This window comes from Paroedura picta, chromosome 6 (assembly GCF_049243985.1).
Source record: "Paroedura picta isolate Pp20150507F chromosome 6, Ppicta_v3.0, whole genome shotgun sequence".
Lineage (NCBI taxonomy): Eukaryota > Metazoa > Chordata > Lepidosauria > Squamata > Gekkonidae > Paroedura > Paroedura picta.
The window spans coordinates 83,125,009-83,146,646 of record NC_135374.1 but is presented as its reverse complement, the minus strand read 5'-3'; the positions used below and the strand labels follow the sequence as shown (position 1 = coordinate 83,146,646).

Sequence of the window (21,638 nt, the reverse complement as noted above, 5' to 3'; positions counted from 1 at the left end):
TTTATACTAATATATATGGTTATACAAGGACAATATGTGGTCTTATTTGCAGTTTAAAAAGTAATACTAATCATTTTTAATACTAATCATTTTGGATAGAGAAACAGTATTTTTGAGGGAGCACTGTCAGATGAGAGGGCATTTTAACATTTAAGCCTATTTTGATATGATAAGTACGTGGTTCCTGTTAACACTGCAACTCAACTTGCACTTCATCCACAAGGACAGATAAAAATCTCAAGTAAATATATTTTACAAGTATCAGAGCTCTAGAAACCAGCCGATCTCCTCTTTCTCCCTGGTGAACAGGAGGCCTCAGAGTGAGGTGACCCAGCCAAGTAAGTTGGGCCACCAGGGCCAGCGCTTCCCCCTCAGAGCCTCCAAGGGCACCTGGGTGCCCTCACGGGTGTCTTGCGTGAGGAACAGTTGGCTCTTCTCCTGGCATGCTCACTGCCCAGAAGTGGCAGGAAGGTGGAGGGCAGGGAAGCACTGCAATTGGTCCTCAGTGGGGGAATGCCTTCTCCATATTGGCTCCATATCCCCCCTGAGAGACACTCAGGACCAGTTTTACCCGGTGCATCATCCACACACAAACTGGGCATTATTAGAGCTAAAGTTGTAGTCTTAAATGCTACTGAAATGTACATTATTCTGTACAGTTGATAGAAAGATTATGTTATGTACAAACAAGTCCCTTTCATTCAGCTGACTGCAATGAAATATTTTAAAAAAATAATCTAAGAGCAGCATTTTAAAAATTGTGTCATGACTGTTTTGGGGAATTGCACTGCCATTATGTATTTAACAAACCAATAAATATATTAATTCATTTCAGACCCTGTTTATTAGTATATCTGACAGGTTTTTTTGCCCCCTTTCCTTTTCATTGCCAGTTTCTCTGATGTGTTTGCAGATTTCTTTGTTCTTCCCCACTTTGCATGGGATATTTGTGGGGATGAGTCCTTCTACAGGCCACTTCTGGAAAAAAAGTAAAATGTTTTTTCTCCCTCTTAGATGATGACTTTAACTTAGAGGATGCCTTTGGAGGTGGGGGTAAGTGTAAGAAGACTCCAAAAGCTTTGTAAAATGGAGTCTAATTTTGGATTTTAACCTTTAGCTAACTAATTGACAGAAACGTGTCTCAAAAGTGCTGTTGGTTCAAAGATTTTATGTAAAGACGTAATGAGAATCACCTATGTTGGGAGAGTCTCCAGGAAAAGAGCAGGGTGAGCAACTTGCATGCTATTTTCAGTACCAATGTTATCTACTAATAACTAAAACCAACAAACAAACCTAACAGTGGCCAGGCCTGGAGCACGAAAAGGGCTCTAGGTGATTACCCTTCCTGGAGGGAGCAACAGAAAACAGCAATGGTGATTCTCTGTGAAAGCCCTCTTAGATAGGAAGTTAATTCCATGAACGCAGATGAACAGACTTTCTATCCCCTTAAACTATTTCTTGTAAAAAGAAAACAATGGTTACAAACAATAAATTACTGACCTGGTTCACACTAAACAAATGAATACAAGTTGCAGTTTAATAACTCTTTTCCATGCTGTGAGACAACTTGTTCCCAGTTTAATCTCATTAGAAAATTTAGAATTAGCCCTGCAAGTTTATGGCAGTATGTAATATATGAACACAGGCAATAAATGCACAGAAACAGTAACAATACGCATACAGTGCATTCAAACACAACCCTCCCTGCAGCTCCTCTTGAAGATGTGATCACCCCAGTTTCTTGCAATATCGTCTTTAGAAGATCCTGTTCATAATTGTAATGTTTATCTATTTTTGCCTCTCATCCTGCAACACTTTGCCTCTTCAAACCAACATTTGTCAGATCTCAGAAGCGAAGAAGAAGAATCAGCCCTGGCTAGCCATAGGAAGGGCAACCTCCAAGGAATACCAGGGTCCTTACAGGCAATGACAAACATCCTCCAAATCTCTCTTGTCTGGCTGCCAGATAATGCTACAGTTTCTTGGCTATGTAACCCATGTGCCATATGAGAAATAAATAAATAATACTTTTAGGTTGGTTCACTGCAGCCAGTGAACCAACCTAACACAGGACCTAGCTGTGAATTTGCGTACTCTTCCCTGGTTCACCCATTCAACATATAGGTGTTTTAGTGTGAATTTAAAGCTATATGTATAAATGCATGCTTGCAGTCTGTTTGCTCCTTATTTTAGCAGGTAGGTATTGCTGTTATCACCGCTGTGCACAGCAATTTAAATGCAGAAATTCTGGGTTCCCATTATGATATTCTTTGCACAGTGGGAGATTATGCCTAAGCTTGCAGCTCACGGGCATTCATCCAGCTATTTATTTATTTATTTATTAGATTTATCTACAGCTGCTCCCAGCAAGCTGGCTCGTGGCAGTTAACAATAAAACATCATATAAACATCAGTTTAAAACACCCCATAAAACAATAATTAATACCCCAAAAATACAGTTAAGGATGGCGATAATACAATATAAAATAACCCCTCCTCAACTGTGGCCTCTAGCATGGTCAAACAAGGCCCTAGATGTAAATCAGGGTAGAAAGTTAACATCTGGGTCTGGTCTCACACCAAGCCCAGGAAGCCGGAGGGGGGGGGAGACCTGCTCGAATACCCCAGGGCTTCAGCCCAGCCTCAAGCTTAGCCTGGTAGAAGAGCTCCGTTTTGTAAAACATAAGTATCTTTTATATTATAGTGGTTTCCAAAATTATGCTTTAGCATGAGACAATTCTTAAGTGTTGGGGATATGATTGTAAGCCGTGACTTCTTCGGGTAGTGTTGGGGATATTTAGCTCAACCCAGGGAAGATGATTTGTCTATATATTAAAGAACATTTTGAGACATTCATACTGGACATTTATGTATCTGTACAGGCTGGAGTTTTATTTATTTATTGGACTTCAGGGTGGCATTCTTATTGTTGTTGTTGTTGTGATTATTATTATTATTTTTCTAGATCACCTCTATCCCAACATGGGCTCAAGAGAGTTATAATAATAATAGTAGTAATAAGGTTGTTGTGTGTATGTATGCTTGTATCCTGATCTTAATCTGGATCCCTTTTAAAAATAATTTTGGTTGTTAAATATAGGATGTTATCCTGCATGATAAATAAAAACAATCTGTATAGTGCAGAGTTTAGGAGGAAGACAAAAGTATGTTTTTAGATGTTTTATCTGTTTATACATTTTGAAGTTAGTTCTTATATTTGTCAATAGATGAACCCAGTCAACCTGATCGGCCTGGAGGTCATGGCAACTCTGGAGGTAAGAGTCTCTAGAAGCATTTCTTAAAATCCTAATCCAACAGTATGTCTCTAGGACTGGACTTCTGTAACTCACTCTATGTGGGCTTACCCTTATCTGTGCTATGGAAATTGCAACTGGTCCAGAACGTAGCAGAGTTAGATTCTAAGAATGAGGTTAGCATTCAACTCTTATATCTACATCCTTTCTTCATTTATTTCACTTGGGACAGTGGGACTACAGTGTAATGTAAAGTATGCAGTGTGGTTTAGAATCTAACTCTGGTTTTAAGACAGGAGAACGAACTCAGCACGGCTTGTCACTTGTGGGGATGCTTCCATGCTTGGGTAGAGACAGATGTGGCTAGCAACAGGTCTCTTTTAATTACTTCTTTTCACAGCAGGGAAAGCATCTGCCATTAATCACTAAGCCTAGAATTTTTATTGCTCCTATATTTTTGTGAACAACAATTGAACCCAAAAAACTGATTTGTTATTCTAGCAAGGAATTATTTGATCTTCACTATCATGTTGCATATTTGTTGGACATTGTCATGAGGCTGTTTAATAATTTGCTACCAATTTACTCCTTATATCTGTACTCTTGTAATTCCTGGTCCATTATCTGAGGAAGTGTGCATGCACATGAAAGCTCACACCTTGAATAAAAGCTTGTTGGTCTTAAAGGTGCCATTGGACTCAAATTTTGTTCTGCTACTGATAGGCCTGAGAGAAGGTACTTGAGAAAAACTAGCCTTGTAGAAATTGAGGGATTATTTCCTATCAGATCCATAGTTAGTAAGAATACTAATTGTTACTATATTCTGGCCCAGTCTGACTGAAGTTACAAAGTTCACCTGGAAGGTCAGGAGGTGCCATAGTGGGCAAGTGGAGACAGCACATACACTGCATGTCTCATGGAATTGGGTAGCAGCAATGCAAAGCTCTGCTTTAATTAGCATTCTGCCGTATTTGTTACCTAAAAAAAAACTTGGGGGAGAAACAAAACACAAGAGTAGTATCACTACTCTGTCTGTTAACTGTAATCCTGGTTTGAATCCAAACTGCTGCCACCAAGTGGTGAACTGGGGTATGTGCAATCCACTGATTGCCACACATTCCCCATCCAGTTATTTCCTTTTTGCTACCACCAGTAAAACAAACAAACAAAAACAAAACAAAAACAAAAAGCCCAAAAAAACAAACTAGAGTGTAACTTTTAACATAAACCATTAGAAAAAGCAATTGTCACCACTATCTCAGAGAAAGAAATTAGCGAGCCTGTTCTACCCTGAACCTTGGTAAGAAAAATCTTTCTTTCTCCCTTCCTCAGTCCAGAAATATTTATTTTATTTTGGGCTGTCACTCCTTAACAGTGATAGAAGTCTGCACTCCTCCTGCACTTATTGAATTTTGCTCTCATTTTCCCACTTTTCCAACATGTTCAAATCTTGTTGAATTCTATCTTTGGGGGTGTTCACTACTACTCCCAATTTGGTGTCTACAGCAAATTTAATTAGTTCTTCCACCTCCTCATCCATATCATTGATAAAAATGTTGAAAAGTACCTGACCTAGCATCAAGCACTAGGGCACTCCACTGCTCATCTCCTTTCAATCTGATGAAACATTATTGTGCTGTTGAAATCTTAGCTATGAAATTAGTATTAGATCTGTTCTCCTGCACAAATATCCAACTCCTGTCCCTTCCCATGTCTGTGTGAATGAGGGATGTGCACTAAGTAAAAATTCAGTGCTTCTCAGCTTCGACCCAAATTGACCCCTCCAAATCTAAATCACCTCAATCAATGGTTCAGCATAGTGACTGGGGGTATTTGGATTTATCCTGATAGAGAGAGAGGCACCAAATTTGCAGCATAGCCGCAGAGGCCTCTCCTCAAAAGAACCCCCAAGTTTTTGAAAAAATGGACCAGGGGGCCCAATTCTACAGGCATCCAAATAGGGTGCCCTGTTCAACCTACATTGTTTCCTATGGTGGAAAACAAAGACAAGATCAGCTCTGTAAAAAAAAAAAAAGTACAAAGGTGTTTTGTGAAACTGCACTGATATAGTTGTTTTTCCAACCGTAACAAATGCTTTGCTAGTTCATGCAACACATTTTTACAATTGAATCTTAAACTTTGTTTGGAATAAGCTCTATTGACTTAAATCAAATTTATTTGCTAATAGATTTGTTTATGATTAAAGCTTTTTGGAAAACTGCAAAGAACTTAATGATAAAAAACTTGATAAAAAACTTGAAAAAGAAACAACTCAAAGTTATAGATCTTTTCTTAATTTTAAATTATTTGTTTACAAAAATCTGTTTTTGTAGGGGAACTCAGTGATAGTGACTTATATGAAGGTACACTGCCTCCAGAAAAGCCAGGAGGTAAGTTTTTGACAAACTTTTATTTTCTTTATTTGTAGCTCTTCCTGTTCTACGGGGAATTGGCTTAAGGAATGACCTGAAAGAAACGGGGATATTAGCAACTTCTTAGCAGTGCACAGTTACAGTAATGGCTACAAACGGAGGGAGGTTTAAAAGTCATTTTGTTATGACTGCAGCTGGAACAGTCACTACTGGTGAACTTGGTGATGCTTCAATTGCATCTTCTACTTTTGTATCTCTTTCAGATTTAAGATGTTCAAGTGCCTCATAAGACAATTTAGGAAACAGTACAAGATACTGTGCAAAATTGGGGTTTTAATGGGAATTTTATTGTATTGGGCAGGGGTAGTCAAACTGCGGCCCTCCAGATGTCCATGGACTACAATTCCCACAAGTCCCTGCCAGCAAAATGCTGGCAGGGGCTCATGGGAATTGTAGTCCATGGACATCTGGAGGGCCGCAGTTTGACTACCCCTGGTATTGGGTTTCTATTCTGTAACCTACCATGTGCTGGCTTGCTGAGAGTGGAACGGAACAAATCCAATCAATCAAATGTTAAATAATATTTTTCCACATCTTCTAGTATTGTTATTATTTTAAATCCAGCCAGAAAATTATGTTGTTGTTTCATGGTCAAATATTCCCAAAATATTCCTCCCTGTCTTCTAGTCATGTATCTCATTTCTTCTAGAATATTCTGGGCTCACATCTGCATTATTTGTTCACCCAAGATTTTAGCAGGTTGATGTATTATTCTCTTCTGATGATAACTTTATCCCTTGTAGGCTATTTATCATGAAACCCTGGCACTCTGTAAACTGTGTGTCCTCAAAGGAAGACAGTAACCACACTCCCATTCAAGTGATAGCCATTTAGCTCATTTGTTTTCGGCTTCCTCTACATTCTCTGCTGTTTGTTTATTTAAAGTATATCTGTCCCCTCTGTTCCCTTGAACTCTATAAATTTAACTTTCATTTTACAGTTTCACCATGTTACAATGAATGAACCTTCAGGAAGAAAAGCCTGTTGAAAATTGAGATGCTAACACTAAACAAATCGCAATAACCTATCCCTATTCATCAACCACCAGTTACACTGTTAAGTTTTATTTCTCACAAGCCACATACACCTCACTTTTCTCCTTAAAGTTACTCACAATGGTAAAAAACAACAACAATATATATAAACAAACAACCACCTTCAGTACCTTGGGTGACTCATTTCACCCAAGAGCATCATATACAAGTCATGGGCTAATATGCCTGTTTCACAAGTGTTTAGCTCTTGCCCTCTGGCTTGTACCTCTGGCCACACCCAAACTTTGTAGTATCCACAATGGGAGGAATTTGCTCCAGATGGAAATTCAGCTGGTGCCAGCAAGACGCCCTCCCCAACTTATGTAATAAATCAGATTGGGAGTCCTGATTTGTGACCATTTGGAGGGTATGCCTCAGCAGAACCAGCTGGTCACATATGAGGGATTCGGGCTTTTTTTTTGGGGGGGGGGGCTTCATCTGGACATGGAATTGGGGTCACTGTGGGTGGGCAGGTAGTTGTGAATTTACTGCTTTCTGGGGATTGGACTAGATGATCCTGGAGGTCCCTTCCAACTCTATGATTCTGTGATTTTAGACGGATAGTTTAAGGATGTACTACTGACAGAAAGTAGGTTAGGCAAATCTCTGTCAAGTTTAGTAGGTTGCAGCAATATAGTTATTTGTTTTGCCTTTTGAGGTACAGTCTGCCTGTCCTTCAGAATATTTACATGTATAAGTGAGAAAACACTAGAGTCCCCACACAATATCTGTAGAACCCATAAGTTCTAATTTTGAGAGCAGTTGTTCATACATCAGATTCTGTTAGTTATCACACTCTGTGGAGAAGTTCATTTGTGTTTTCTTCCATGTCTTTCTATACAGAACATTTCTGCTTTATAGCCTGGGGTATTATTGTCAGAGCTATTGATGGTGACTAGATCTGAGAACATTATATCTTTTTTTTTTCCCTTTAAGAGCTTATTTGTGTTTGAAATGACAAGTTATGCACCGGAGCCCCATGCCTAGAGTGGGGTGGTTCTGGTCCTCAAACCTGAAGGAAACTAAGCTATTTGAATGGTGCATGAAAATCCTCAGTGATTTTTCTTGGATATTATTTCCCTCACTGCTTGTAATGGATAGATGCATGATCAATGGCTTGATGATTTTTGCACTTTAACTTTGGGCTGGTTATGCAAGATACATGCATCAGGCTGCATCTGTTAGATTTTTTAAAATGCTATTCTCTTTTTTTAACTATAAAAAGAAGGGTAGTCAGCTCCAGCTTGGGAAATACCTGGAGATTTTAGAGGCAGGAGTTGGGGAGGGACTTCAGTGGGGTTTAACCTACCTTCCAAAGTGGCCATTTTCTCCAGGTAAGCTGATCTCTACCACCTGGAAATCAGTTGTAATCCCAGAACTCCAGCTACCACCTGGAGGTTGGCAACCCTTAAAAGCTAGAATGGGCTTGATGCTAATATGTAACTGACTAATTAACTAACTGATTATCTTATATTTTCTAAGTGATAATTTAGTGGCTCAGTTATGCTTTGAACAGTTATGCACAATTTTTTGTTTCTTAACATAGGCCGTGCTTCTAACCCATCGGCAGGTATGTGGGCTTTGGTCGAAGTTAAGTGAAGTAGTTACTGCTGAGTCTTCCATTTGGCTGTACCATTGTAGTATTTGTTTGAATGGACTTGTCACAAGACACTGCTGATCTACTAGCACTTCATATATTTCTCTTTCTCTCCTTTAAAAATCCTTTTTATGGGATTGTGTGATGTTTGTGAGTTGATTCAGTTGTTTGAAAAAGAATAGAGTGTATGTTGACTTATTGCCTTTAGCAATGCACTGCATAAAGCTATTCAGTACAACCTGTTCAAATGCAAAGGTTACGATCCTAAGAATATTAGGGAGTGAGCCCCATTGAAAGTGAGATTGACTTCTGTTTAGGATTCCACAGCAAAATACTGGAGGTTGCCATCTGCCTGCTTTTTCAAGCATGTACCAAAGGCAGGAAAACCATAACTTGGATTAATAATAAGCAGCCTTCCAGAAACTCCTGAATGAAGCACAAACAATGGAAAGAGCCATCCTGTGTTCTAGATTCCTTTTTCTTAAGTGTACTCAATGAATCATCCTGTGGAGGCACCATCACAGAATCAAAATAAATCAGGGCATTTCCTGTTAACTGTTAAGAGCCATTGACTAGGGATGGGAGATTTGGTTCATAGAAGCCAAAAGTATCCAAGGTAATGCTGATTTGGGTACTTTTTAGACATATTTAAGTCAAATTGCCCGTCCATATATTGTAAACTGGCTGAATATTGGTATCTTACTTGTGATTCGGCAGCTTGGCAGATTCAGTGATTCGGATACTCCATTATAGTGTATGGAGACATGAAAATCAATGGGAAATTTTGCCTTTTCTACTATTCTGTGTTCTGGGGTGGGGGTTTGAGGTAGAGGAACTAAATTTTCAGCATAGCTGCTGGAGTCTCTCAAGAGAATCCCCAGGTTTCAAAACAATTGGCTAAGAAGGTCCAGTTGTATGGACACACAAAGATGTTACCCCATCAACCTCTGTTGTGATTCTGTCATCTTGTCCTTTTTTCCCAGCATAGAAAACAATGGAGGTTAGCCTTTGGGTGCCTGTAGAATTGGACCCCTAGTCCAATCTTGTTGAAACCTGGGTATTCTTTTGAAAAGAAGCTACACTACACCCAGCAGCTATACTACAAATTTAGTGCCTCTACCTCAAACCCCACCCTCTCAACCACATATCTGAGGGACCACCTATTGCATTATGCCCCCCGCAGGGCTTTGTGCTCTGCGTGTAGTAACTTGTTGGTGATTCTGGGCCCAGAGAAGTTTGGTTGGCCACAACCAGGGCTTTTTTGGTCCTGGCCCTGACCTGGTGGAATGAGCTCCCGGACAAACTGAGGGCTCTGTGGAGCTTCCAGCATTTCGAATGATCTACAAAACTGAGCTCTTCTGCCAAGTCTATGGTTGAGGCCAGACCAAGAAGATCTGATACCCCACCCAGCAGTTGAGGAATAGAAGATCTAGAATTTGGTGAGTCCCACTAGCTGGCCATTGCTGTGGGTGATGGGCTGGCACTTGGAGTTTCTCTGATACTGGATGATAGCTAGTGCTATGGGATTTGAACTGATGCCACCATAGGGATTTTAATGCACCTTTTAATGGGATTATATTGTATGTTTTTACTGAGATTTTGTTTGCGATCCACCACGAGCCAGTTAACTGGGAGTGGCGGGATATAAATTTTAAAATAAATAGACAAATTTCCCATTTATTTTAATGGCGCCATAAGTTATAATGGTGCAGAAGTGTTTCGGCTGAACCTGAATCATCCATATCTGAATCCTTATACTGAACAATTGGTTCAGGTGATAGAGATGTGGCTGAATCAATTTGGGCCAGATTTGAAAAGTACTGAATTGACCCCACCATATCAAAATTGCTTCATTTGGGCTAAGGCAAAATAAAACAACCTTTGTTCTTTTTGGTCTAAGCTATGTTTTCATTGTATACTTAGGCATCATACCATATCATGTTTGGTGACTGGTAAGGACATAGCTGTGTATGAAGATAATGAAAGATAAAAAGAAAAAAGTGCTGACAATTTGGATGTTTCCTCTCTCTGCTACTGCAATGTATTGGTGATAAATTTAAACTACTTCAGAAAAAAAACCTGTTACAGTATTTACACATCAGTATGCTTAATAAGGAAGACAGTTTTTTAAAAAAGGTAAAGGTATCCCCTGTGCAAGCACCGGGTCATGTCTGACCCTTGGGGTGACGCCCTCTAGTATTTTCATGGCAGACTCAATACGGGGTGGTTTGCCAGTGCCTTCCCCGGTCATTACCGTTTACCCTCCAGCAAGCTGAGTACTAATTTTATCGACCTCGGAAGGATGGATGCTGAGTCAACCTTGAGCCGGCTGCTGGGATTTAACTCCCAGCCTCATGGGCAGACAGCTTCAGACTGCATGTCTGCTGCCTTACCACTCTGTGCCACAAGAGGCTCTAAATGTATTGATTTGTAAAAGTTTTATGTCCTCTTTCTTCAGTGATTGGTTCCATATACTGTGTTTATTTTACTCCTGGTCATAAATTGTACCAAGTAAATGCAGCAAACTAAGTTGCTTCTGAATTGCAATAACTTGAACTAAGAAATATTTCCAATGCATAAATATTCCCATTCAGCATTTTTATGCCACAGTAAAATGAAGAATGAAAAAAAAAATCGGGAAAGAGTACTACAGAGGTGTTACTTTTTTTCAAGTAACTTAATATCCCATAGGACAGGGGTAGTCAACCTGTGGTCTTCCAGATGTTCATGGACTACAATTACTATGAGCCTCTGCCAGTGTTTGCTGGCAGGGGCTCATGGGAATTGTAGTCCCTGAACATCTGGAGGACCACAGGTTGATTACCCCTGACATAGGATAAACGATAGATACTGGGATGATTTGGGGTATTTTCAGCAAAGAGTGCCAGCCAGTTTCAGAAAAGTTATGCAGTTTGTTTTCAGTTGCTATTTGGAAAGGGAGCAAAAACTGAGTTTTATACAGTCAGTCAGTAACCTTTTATTGGCATAAAATGTATAAGACATATAAAAATAGGGTTTAAAATTTCAACAAAATAATAAAATGGGGTTACATAACCAAACAGATCTTAAAATGATTAAATAAACTATAAAAGATAAAATACAAGGTAGGCAGCATATTATAAAAGCATCTTAGTTAAAACTCTGGCAACTAAAATGGGAGTTTTATACAAAGTGTCTGAAGGGCTTTGTAGTAAGGATGCATCTTGGGAAAAGCACTTGGCCCGCACGGATGATTGTTTTAGCAAACAGTACGGCTGCCAGTTGTGTTCTCTGCTAGCCCTGGCCAAAAGCTATTCTTCCTGAGGCACTGCAGGAAAGAATGGGATTTGTATTTTGTAAGAAAAGTGTACTAACAGAACTATTCTCACAGGTGGTCAAGATGCCGATTCCAACACTGGCGAAGGTGAGTGTGTATGTTTTTATAACGGTGTTTAAAGTTCTAATTGATTGTAAGCTAGGTTGGCTGCAGAAACCTTTTGATCTGATATGATACCATGTATCATTATCACCCAAAAGCACTAATTGGGGAAATCCCCACTATTTGGTAATATGGAAATGACTAGCCTGCCATGTGGCATCTTTCTAGCTGTTAATGATCATCTGTGATCTATCCTGTTACCTAAACATTAATGCCTGTTCTTGTGTAGCTTCAGTCGGTGCATATTTGCGTGCTGTACATTCAGTGGCTTGTATGCCTCATCTCATATATGTGTGTTCTCAGGAGGAAAGATTAATTACAGGGCTGTTGTGAGGTTTAAATGGAGGATCATAGAATGAGGAAATCTTTTAAAGTTCCTCATTGGGGATGACGACAAGGCATATATGAAATAAACTATTTACCCTTCCACGTTCTTCTGGTGTTCCCATATTTCACATACTCGCCTCTCCTTGAAGTCACCCAACCTCTGTTACTTTTCCATAAACCTGCAGCAAGACTAGGGAGGCAGACTGAAGCCAATGCCAAGTCACTGTGACTTTGCTTACAGCCATGGATTCATGGGATAAATAATATATTGATTTTGGAAGCAGCATTTCAAATTTCAATAGAAAAGTGAGGCTACGTTAGAAATGCTGCTGGCCAGCACAGCCAAGTAATGGGGAGTTAGACCTCCCATGCCTGTTTGATGAGCTGTGCAAAAGTCTCCTTTCCAATTCTGTGGTATTAGTGAATCGTGAAAGGACTCTGTTTCAGAAGACAGCAAATATGCCTAATCTTGTCTTCCAGTTGAAATTAATATCGAAGGCAGCAATTCTGTCGGCACTTGAGAGTAACATCTCTTGAACAGAGTATAATTTACCAATGATTAAAATATGTATTGGATTGGTATATGTATGAGTTGTTTTGAGAATTACTCCCAAGTTTCTATATGATATGTACTAGTTGGACTTGGATTCATATTAGGTCAAATCTGTTTTCTAACGGAGGGGAATGATGTTTTCACAGGCGGTGGAGCACTAGCTGGCATTATTAGCTCAGTAGTACTGGCAGTGGTTGGGGCTGTGTCGAGCTTCATAGCTTACCAGAAGAAAAAGCTCTGCTTTAAAGCAAGTGGTGAGTTTCTCTCGCTTTTTTGGGGGGGAGGGGCAGTTCTTGCCTTGAGATGTTTCCCATGATGCTCTGCTTAACCCAGCTGTTGGTTACGACCAGCATACGGTGAACCCAGCCAGCAGCATTCAATGCAAGTATGAAGCAGAGGTGATACGCAAAGAAGACTGCAAAGTCTTCTTTAATGGTTCCCCCATTCAAGTACTGGCCTTGTTTAGCTTCCACAATCTGATGAGATCAGGCTGTACCATACCACCTTCCCTCTTTGTGTGATCATTAAGAGGGGATAATCCTCCATAGAATAAACTGCATGCCTTACCTAACTGGAGGTTTGCAGTCTGGTACTGTGTGTGTATGTGAATCCGTGACGTAAATATGGTAGGTGTCTTAACTCTGTTTATGTCTGCAGATCAAGAGAATGTTAATATGGAAAACCAACAAGGAGCACATGCTGAGCCACCTGGTAAGGAAAGCTTGCCATACAAATATAACAATTTTTATTGCTTATGATTCTCTCAAGGAGGAATTAGGATTGGGTCTTTACAAAGTCTTCCATAATGGCACCCTGTAGGGCTAGGCCTGTTTAACTTCAGCAGTAGAACTTCATTATGTGTCATTAACGATCTCCAATAAGTATTTAATATATGTTAACAGTTTTATTATCGTTTGATGATCAGACATTTTGAGCTCTTAGAGCAGCCTTTCTCAACTTTGAGACATCCCTGAAATATTCTTCAGGCTTTGAGAAACCCTGGAAGTGTTGTGATCATGCAGAATATGGTTGGGAAGCATAACTGTGTGCATGCCCTTCCCTTCCCACCCCCTCCAGGCCCATTCTTGACCATTTTGGGAAGGGGAAATGGGTTGACATGACCATATATAGTCATTTAGCCAGATAAAAGTTTAACAAATTTTTAAAATATATAAAAATTATCTCCCACCCATTCGGGAAATCCTGACCCCCTCCTCCCGCAGAAGTCAATGGAATTGTTAGTATTAGGAAGAAAAAGTAAGTCACTTCAGAGACATGGCTGAGTTGAAATAAAACCTGACCTATGCCAACTTCTACTCATGCCACTGGAGTTCATTGATAGGTGTGACTGATTTTGGTTCCACTTCTGTTTTCTGTACCCATCTAAATATAAATATTTTTACACTGTATTGTTCTTTCATGGGTGCATTCTAAAAAGAGGAGACTACTTTGATAAAGGAATATAGCAGCTATGTTTATTTTTGGAAATCTGAACCTCATTTTCTGGAGTGCTTCTAATGTGGCTTACAACACAAAATTGGTAATATCACCAACAATGAAAACAAAGTTATTAAGTTGAAAATCACACTAAACATCATAAAAAGCTAATAAATCTGTCCGTCTGTCCGTCTGTCCATCCATCCACACACACCTTCAGGGAGCTTTTACCCTCTTGAATAATGTCTTAATAGTAAAAGGAGAACATGTGGTAGAGAATGCATATGTATGTTTTTGGATGCAAAAGCCTTGGGCACATAAAATACACAGTCAAAATTTAGGCAACTGAAATTTGTCATTATTTGTTTTTCATATGTTGGTTCATGACAAAACTGCAAAGCCTATGCTAGCAATAATTCATAGTTTAAAAAACCCTTAAATAATAAATGTATTGATTAATTAGGGTGATAAATAATGGGATATGAATACATATGATGGATATGGGTTATTAAGTTATCTAAAAATTATAGGGCTGAAACAATCAAAGCTTGATTGGGAAAAATCGCATCTTCTGTAATTAGTTATTTGTCATCGTACTGGAATGTGCTGGATATCCGACAGCATCCCCCTCATTGTTGGACCTTGGATTAGACTAATAAAACAAAGCTTAGTCAGAATTTGCTAAAGGGAAATGTTAACAGAATTTGGACAGAACTGAGGCTATATATCAGAAGCTCCAGGCAGCAAAAATTAACTTGGCTCATGGACTGTTATAGAACAAAGAAGCTTCCTGTAAAAGACAGAACAATGAAAAATTGCTATTTATGTTCATGATGGTGATGAATGAGGCTTTCCTCCATTTGTTCCATTGCCACTTTGTAGGTCATCATCAGCCCCTAAGAATTCAAAGGTTTAGAGCAGGGGTAGTCAAACTGCGGCCCTCCAGATGTCCATGGACTACAATTCCCAGGAGCCCCTGCCAGCGAATGCTGGCAGGGGCTCCTGGGAATTGTAGTCCATGGACATCTGGAGGGCCGCAGTTTGACTACCCCTGGTTTAGAGTGATGAGGTTTCAACAAAGCAATCCTAGGACTTGATATTTCAAGTAGTCACCTGACTTCAAGTCAGAGGGTTACATTTAAAAACAATCCACAATCCACCCCCCCCCCCACCCCGTCACAACAGCTGCTCCTGGGATTGCACAGAAGAAGCATTTCAGCTGCGATAGGCAGGTGGAGGAGGGAAGTAGTACTCTTTGCACAGCATTAAATGGCATTCAGCCCTTTGGGGCTACCTCTGCTTAAAAGCAAATTAAGCAAGATACTCTATCACCTGATCTCCTGCTGGTGTTTCCCCACAGGGCAAAACTTCATCCAGTCCCATTTAGCTATCTAATGCTCTGGGAAGAAGACTAAAGAAATTTCAGACATCTAGGGCAATAGATTTTTCCACCCAGCGTACTAAGAGATAGGTTCCGCTGAACTCAACAGAACTTGAATAAACATATTTACAGTCAGGCTACAAGGAATTTTAATTGTAACATCTATACTGCTTATATCTCTAATTGTATTTATATCAATTGAAAATATGTTTACTGGTATTTATATCAACTGACCATATATTTAATAAACTTTTTCTCTTTCTTTAGTTCAACGCACTCTTTTGCAGAAATCATAATGGAAATTAAAGGAAAGACCAGCAAAACTGGATAGAAAATGTGCATGTTCCCCTGACAAGTACCACATAGTGCCAACAGCAAAACTTGGAGCTCTAAGGAGATGTAAAATAATTCTTCTGAAATTTTTTTGAGAGGGAGCAGGATGCTTTAACAAATCCAAATATTTGTGTCATCTGTGGCAAACTCTGAAGAAACACTGTTCATTGGTTTTTAAATAATTTTCATTGAAATAGTTTGCCTTTATCAGAAGTCTCATCTCTGATTTTTGCTATAAGAATGTTAAAAGGCGAGAATACTTTTGAATTATCCTTTGATGTTGCTCCTAGTATTTGATGGGCAAGTGTCATTGCAAGCGAATGCAATCCAATGTGGAGTTTTTCTGGTCTACTTCAGTAAGCTTCAGCTGGAATAACTCATGCTGAATTGCAGTCTGCATATTGCCATGACTCCTTATTGATGCAGTGTGTGTCTTCAGGTTTCATGCACAGATACACATTGCATCCACGGTAGAGCAGTCCTCTGCTGTCAAGAAAGTCTGACCCACTAGTGCTCTTTATCACGCCAGTGTCCTCAAGTGTGTTCCTTTACTTTTCTTCATTGGTAAAAAATGCCTATGGGTATGCTTGGAAATGTCATTTGGGAATTAAATATTAACATTTTCCTTGTTCTGGTGGCCCTGAAAAAACCCATTTATAGAGAGTCAACCAGGCTTTCCATGGACACATCCTATGTTCTGTTTCTTGGCCATGCTAGAAGCTGCTAGAAAGTTGGAAATGGGCTTTTAAACCCAGATATTTGCTTTTGAGGAAGTTGTTAAAACCCCTTTTGTCATGGATGTTTGTCTTCCTACCCAATCCGCGGGAAATCGAAGTATTACTTAACACATTGCCTTAATAAATGCGTAGCTGTGTAGTGACACTTTTAAGAACTGAGAAAGTGTTCATGTAAACGAGAGCTTATACCTTGACTAAACCCTGTTGGTCTTATATAAGTTATATTGCCTTAATATTTGTCACTCTGAAAGTTTTTTTTTTTTTTTAGTAATCTTCTCTGGTATTTGTTACGATTAGGAGGCAAAGATAATAATTCGAATGAATATTTCTGCCCTATAATGATTTTCCTTTCCCTTATTCATCTGTATGCACTGGCAAATTAAAAAATAAATTGAAGATTCGGTCCTTTGCATAGCCACATGCTGTTCCTGAAGCTGTATCAGGCTGGAATGCCAAAATTCATTTGACAAATGCAGTTCTTCATGGGAACTGCCCAACATCTTGTGTCTGTGCTGTAGGGTGTGCCTTATTACAAATAAAGTTACCTATAACATGCCAATTCTATTCTATATTTCCTCCCACATTTGATATTCTCATGACTTTTTAGCTTTATTAGCCATTTGTTCCAAATATTTGTAATTCCTATAACAGTTGCAGGTGCCTTAAATAATTCATCCTGAAGTGCTGTTTTAAGACAAACTATCACTGGAGTGACCAAGTGCTCCACATTGGTTTGTAGAGGAATATAAAGGACTATTTCCATTGGATGGAATCTTGCTTTATAATGTGCCTGGTTTTGGGCTCTGAAATTTAGCCTTCACTAAGCAATGCAAATTTGACAAATTCTAGCACAGGATTCCTCTATATGCATTGCAGAAAACCAATATGGAGGGACGGTTTTCTGTTAAAAGATAGGAATAAGCCACATACGACAAATGAATCATTTGTCCATTTCCAATGTCTGATTGGTACAGTAAACCAAATACCACTTTGCAATCACACTGTAAACTGATGTAGTTCCCCTCAAAATGTGTGTGGTTAGTGCAATGCTACGTGGAGCTACTCAGACAGCTCTTTAATATCACAGGGGTTAGACTGAGAATAATGGTGTCTAGGATTGGGCTGTTGTGACTGCACTAAGAATAGTTCAGCAGGAAGTAAAGTTTACAAGCTATATAATTTCAAAGGACTTTTATTTAGTGGCAGTATTTTATTTCCAATCGTAAGTTTCATTTTGTAAACCAAGAGCAATGCCTTAACTTTTTTTAAAAAAGTGAATACCTGAGTGCCCTTTATTCTGAAGATGTTGACATGTTCCTATTAAGAAGTTGTCCAAAACACATTCACTCCCACTTCGTCACGGAAGCAATAACAAATCGTGTGCATTGCTGGCTAAGGAATCAGTCTGGCATATTTCCAAGCAGGGTTTGGTTCAGGCCTGCCTGGAATAAGTTCCCTTAAGAGAGAGCCAGTGTGTTATAGTAGTTAGTGTGTTGGATTACAACTAGGGATAAAAGGCTTGAATGCCTACTCTGTTATTAAAGTCACTGGATGGCCTTAGGCCATCTCTTGCTCTCAGCCTAGCCACTTCATGGAGCTGGTGTGAAGGTAAAATGGGAGTAAGTTGCCATTATTGCTACCCCGAATCCCCTGGAGGAAGGTCAGGTGATCATATATGTTTGAACTCGGTGAGGCGTACTTTTCCATAAGCCTGCATTTGCTTAGGGCATTAGGCCCGAAGTGAATTGCAAACACTCTTCCCACTGGTATTTCATGTATAGTATTATGTGCTAAAACAATTTATAGATTAATAGCTGTTTGGGTTGTTATACTTTCAGTTGGAGTTGCAAATCTTTAGATTGGGAGAACCTCTAAGAACTGGTAATCAAGAAAGAATTGTGATTTTCTTTTTTTTTAATAAAACAATATAAAAACCCTGGTTTTGTTTGTTTGTTTGTTTGTCTGCATGTTTTAATGGGGTTATTGAAGTAGAGATAATCTGGATTGGATGTATTAGAAAAAGATTTGGAGTACGATCAGAAGTTTGTGAGTAATGTCTGTGGGGTGGGTTGTTTTGTTTCTATGAATTCACCAAGCACTACCCACTATGTGATTTGGGAAATGCAAGTTCAACACAACTAAACAAAAACCAAACCTAAAATCCTTAAGATACTGTCAAGGTTGACCTGCCGTGGTCTAAAAAATTTTTTTCCCCTCTCAGACCAAGACTTTGGAACAAGATCTTCTGTGTCGGTGTTACCAAATTTAAACTGGGTCTGGTTCATAAAACTCTTCAGCAACACACACCATAAAGCAAAAGAAAGTTTTACTGAAGGAATGCAAGAGAAGGGTTTTGAAAACAAGGGACAGTTCCAGTGGTAGTTCAAGCACACAAAAACAAGAATGTCATCTGTCTACATACCTGGAATCATTTCCACAGTGTAGATTTTGGCTTATCATAACTAATCATTTACAGGGCTGTTTCCAGGGGGGGGGGCTTCTGGATTACAGCAGATTACTCTCTCCCGTACCAGAATCAGCTGGAATGTGTGAGTTAATGGGCTTGGGAGATGACTTTAGGAAGTAACCATCTATTTGGAGGGTTTAGCAGACGGGGGGGGGGGGATTAAGTGGAACTTCCCTCTGAAGATGGGTTCTTGACAGATACTGAAGATTTGGTTATACAGTGAGATTGTGACAAGCCTGACTATAAGCATATAATTACAGTTGTAGACAGAATCCGAATATTTTTGCCAGCATCAGTCTTGCAGTGCCCTCCTAAACAAGTTACACCCTTCTAAGCCCATGGAAATCAAAATGCTGTATCTGCTTTAAGATGGCCCTGGTAGTTGCTCATGTACTTGGCCTGTTAATCATGCCTGGGGAGATATATGCTTATCACACCATCAGTCTGACAGAGTTTTGCCTATGTCCAGGTTTCATTCTTTCTTCAAATCTGGCTTCTAATTTCTTTTCAACTCAGGAGCAAATTCTGGTTATGCTACTCCATGAGCTGTATTATTTGTTGCAATCCGCACAATTATGCTATATCATGTCAACCATATTTGTAATATGAAGAATGCATTTAGTACATGCAACAATAACAAAACAACAACCCATAGCTTGACCTATTGATAATTTATATTTTTCATTAAAATGGACAGCAGTAAACCTAGCCCAAGCAAGCCCAAGCCCATCAGATCTCAAAAGCTAAGAAGGGCCGACCCTGGCTAGTATTTGGATGGGAGACCTCTGATATGGGTGATAGAATCACAGAATCATAGAGTTGGAAGGGACCTCAAGGGTCATGTGGCCCAGAATGCAGGAAACTCACAACTACCTGCCCACCCAAAAGCATCCCAATTCTATGCCCAGATGACAGAATCCCTGGCCAGAAGAAATTTGTCTCCCAAAGAACATGAGAAGTCACGATGCGGAGACAGGAAATGGCAAACTTGTCTGCCAGTCAATCCTTGGATCTCCTGGCTACACTACAATACATAAATACACACAGCAGTCAGTTTCTGAAACTTCACATTCAATATAATGTGCACCTTAAGCATAGCATGATTTTGGAATTTTCCATGTTAACATGGATCTAATCTCACAATGACTTCACAGTTCAGTTTACGGTCCCAGGTTATGGTGGTTTAAATACAGCTTAAAATCCACCGATATAATAAGTATAATTGGGCCATGAAAACAGAGGGTAGAAGGAATCCCCCAAAGGGAAATACGGAGAAATAAATTCTGAGCCATGTGCGTTTATAGAAAAAAATGCAATGCATAATATGTATACTCTCTTAGCAAGAGCAACCCAATGACATGAAGATGGTATTGTACAAGACCCGTCTGTCAGACATAGAATAAATGTGTTATGTTGGCCAATCACTCATGCAGAGGAAGCACCTCACACACAACAGAAGGGGATTCCCATCCATGTCATTAGCCAGCCTAAACAGAGTTGCCTCCAGGTCTCCCACTGGAGCTGCAGCACTGACAGCATACAGCAACTGCACTTCTTATTCCCCTGCAGTAGGACAGTTTTAAACTTGTGTCAGCTATGGGAACAGGCAACAGCTAAACAGTTATGCATGGCAGACACTTGTCTCAAGCCTGACTAATCTGTTTTAAATGTGGAAAATGCTCCAAAATAAACTAGGGCATCAACTGATTGATATTTGGAAAACAATGATCAGGCTAAAGGTTAAGACCACAGTCATTTCCCTCAGTCAAGATGTGTGTGTGTATGGGGGGGGGGGATCTCTTTAGCTCTGTCACCAGCCCATGAAAAGTCAGCCTTGTGTTTCCTTCAGGGTCCAGATGGATGTGCCACCAGTGGAGTTCCTGACCTGATTTGTGAATGCCTTTCTCCCTCACATCTGACAAAGTGAGCTTTGATTCACTAAGGCTTACACCATGGAAAATTCTGTTGGTCTTAGAAGGTGCTACCAGATTCCAGTGCTGTTCTACAAACTAATGTGGTTGAAGACTTTATCCCTTCATAGCTCTAGAGTGGCTGTTCTTTTCCAGTGGCATAGCACAAGGTGCAGGGAGGAAAAGGCTCACTCCAGAATACAGACTTCTCTCCCCCTAGGTGGAATCTTACCCACTCTTACAAGGCATTTATGTCTCAGAAGCCTCATCCATTCAAGCAGACACTGCCTCGGCTTGCTGGGGGCGGCGGTGGGAGGGGAATACTCCTTCCCTTTGTGATGCAGTCGCTCACAGGAACTCCACACAAGCATTTACTTTCTCTAGATGGTGGTGTTTTCAGACCTTCACTTAAGGCAGGGGTAGTCAACCTGTGGTCCTCCAGATGTCCATGGACTACATTTCCCATGAACCCCTGCCAGCATTTGCTGGCAGGGGTTCATGGGAGTTGTAGTCCATGAACATCTGGAGGACCACAGGTTGACTGCCCCTGCCTTAAGGTACCATTGATTAGTGACTAATACAGTAGCCTCCTGAACTAGAGAAATGTCATTTTGACAAGCATTTGTGAACTCTAGCATTTAAAAAAAAGATTAAATTTCATTGCACTATCTATAGCCCTCCATTGAGGGCAAATTTCACAGTTAAGAGGTAGTGTGCGCAAACTTCATGCACCCATTCTGTCTTTTCTCTGCCTTTAA

The 21,638-nt window shown here is 39.8% G+C and overlaps 1 protein-coding gene and 1 long non-coding RNA gene across 3 annotated transcripts in view; both read left to right on the top strand.

The window, feature by feature from the left end:
* LOC143840168 (uncharacterized) overlaps positions 1-18,439 on the top strand; it is a 75,412-nt gene extending 56,973 nt beyond the window's left edge. The window contains exon 2 of the long non-coding RNA XR_013232055.1: positions 18,021-18,439. This is a non-coding gene — a long non-coding RNA (uncharacterized LOC143840168). The remainder of the gene's footprint in view (positions 1-18,020) is intronic.
* Positions 1-18,439, top strand: part of CD99 (CD99 molecule (Xg blood group)) — a 39,946-nt gene extending 21,507 nt beyond the window's left edge. Inside the window, exons 4-11 of one of the 2 annotated variants that reach the window (XM_077343332.1) lie at positions 1,015-1,053; positions 3,228-3,275; positions 5,588-5,644; positions 8,267-8,290; positions 11,688-11,720; positions 12,762-12,869; positions 13,273-13,326; positions 15,701-18,439. In XM_077343332.1, the coding sequence (XP_077199447.1) occupies positions 1,015-1,053; positions 3,228-3,275; positions 5,588-5,644; positions 8,267-8,290; positions 11,688-11,720; positions 12,762-12,869; positions 13,273-13,326; positions 15,701-15,729 (392 nt within the window). In that variant the 3' untranslated portion in view covers positions 15,730-18,439. The remainder of the gene's footprint in view (positions 1-1,014; positions 1,054-3,227; positions 3,276-5,587; positions 5,645-8,266; positions 8,291-11,687; positions 11,721-12,761; positions 12,870-13,272; positions 13,327-15,700) is intronic. The other variant, XM_077343334.1, reaches the window with a different exon arrangement.
* Positions 18,440-21,638: the final 3,199 nt, after the last annotated feature.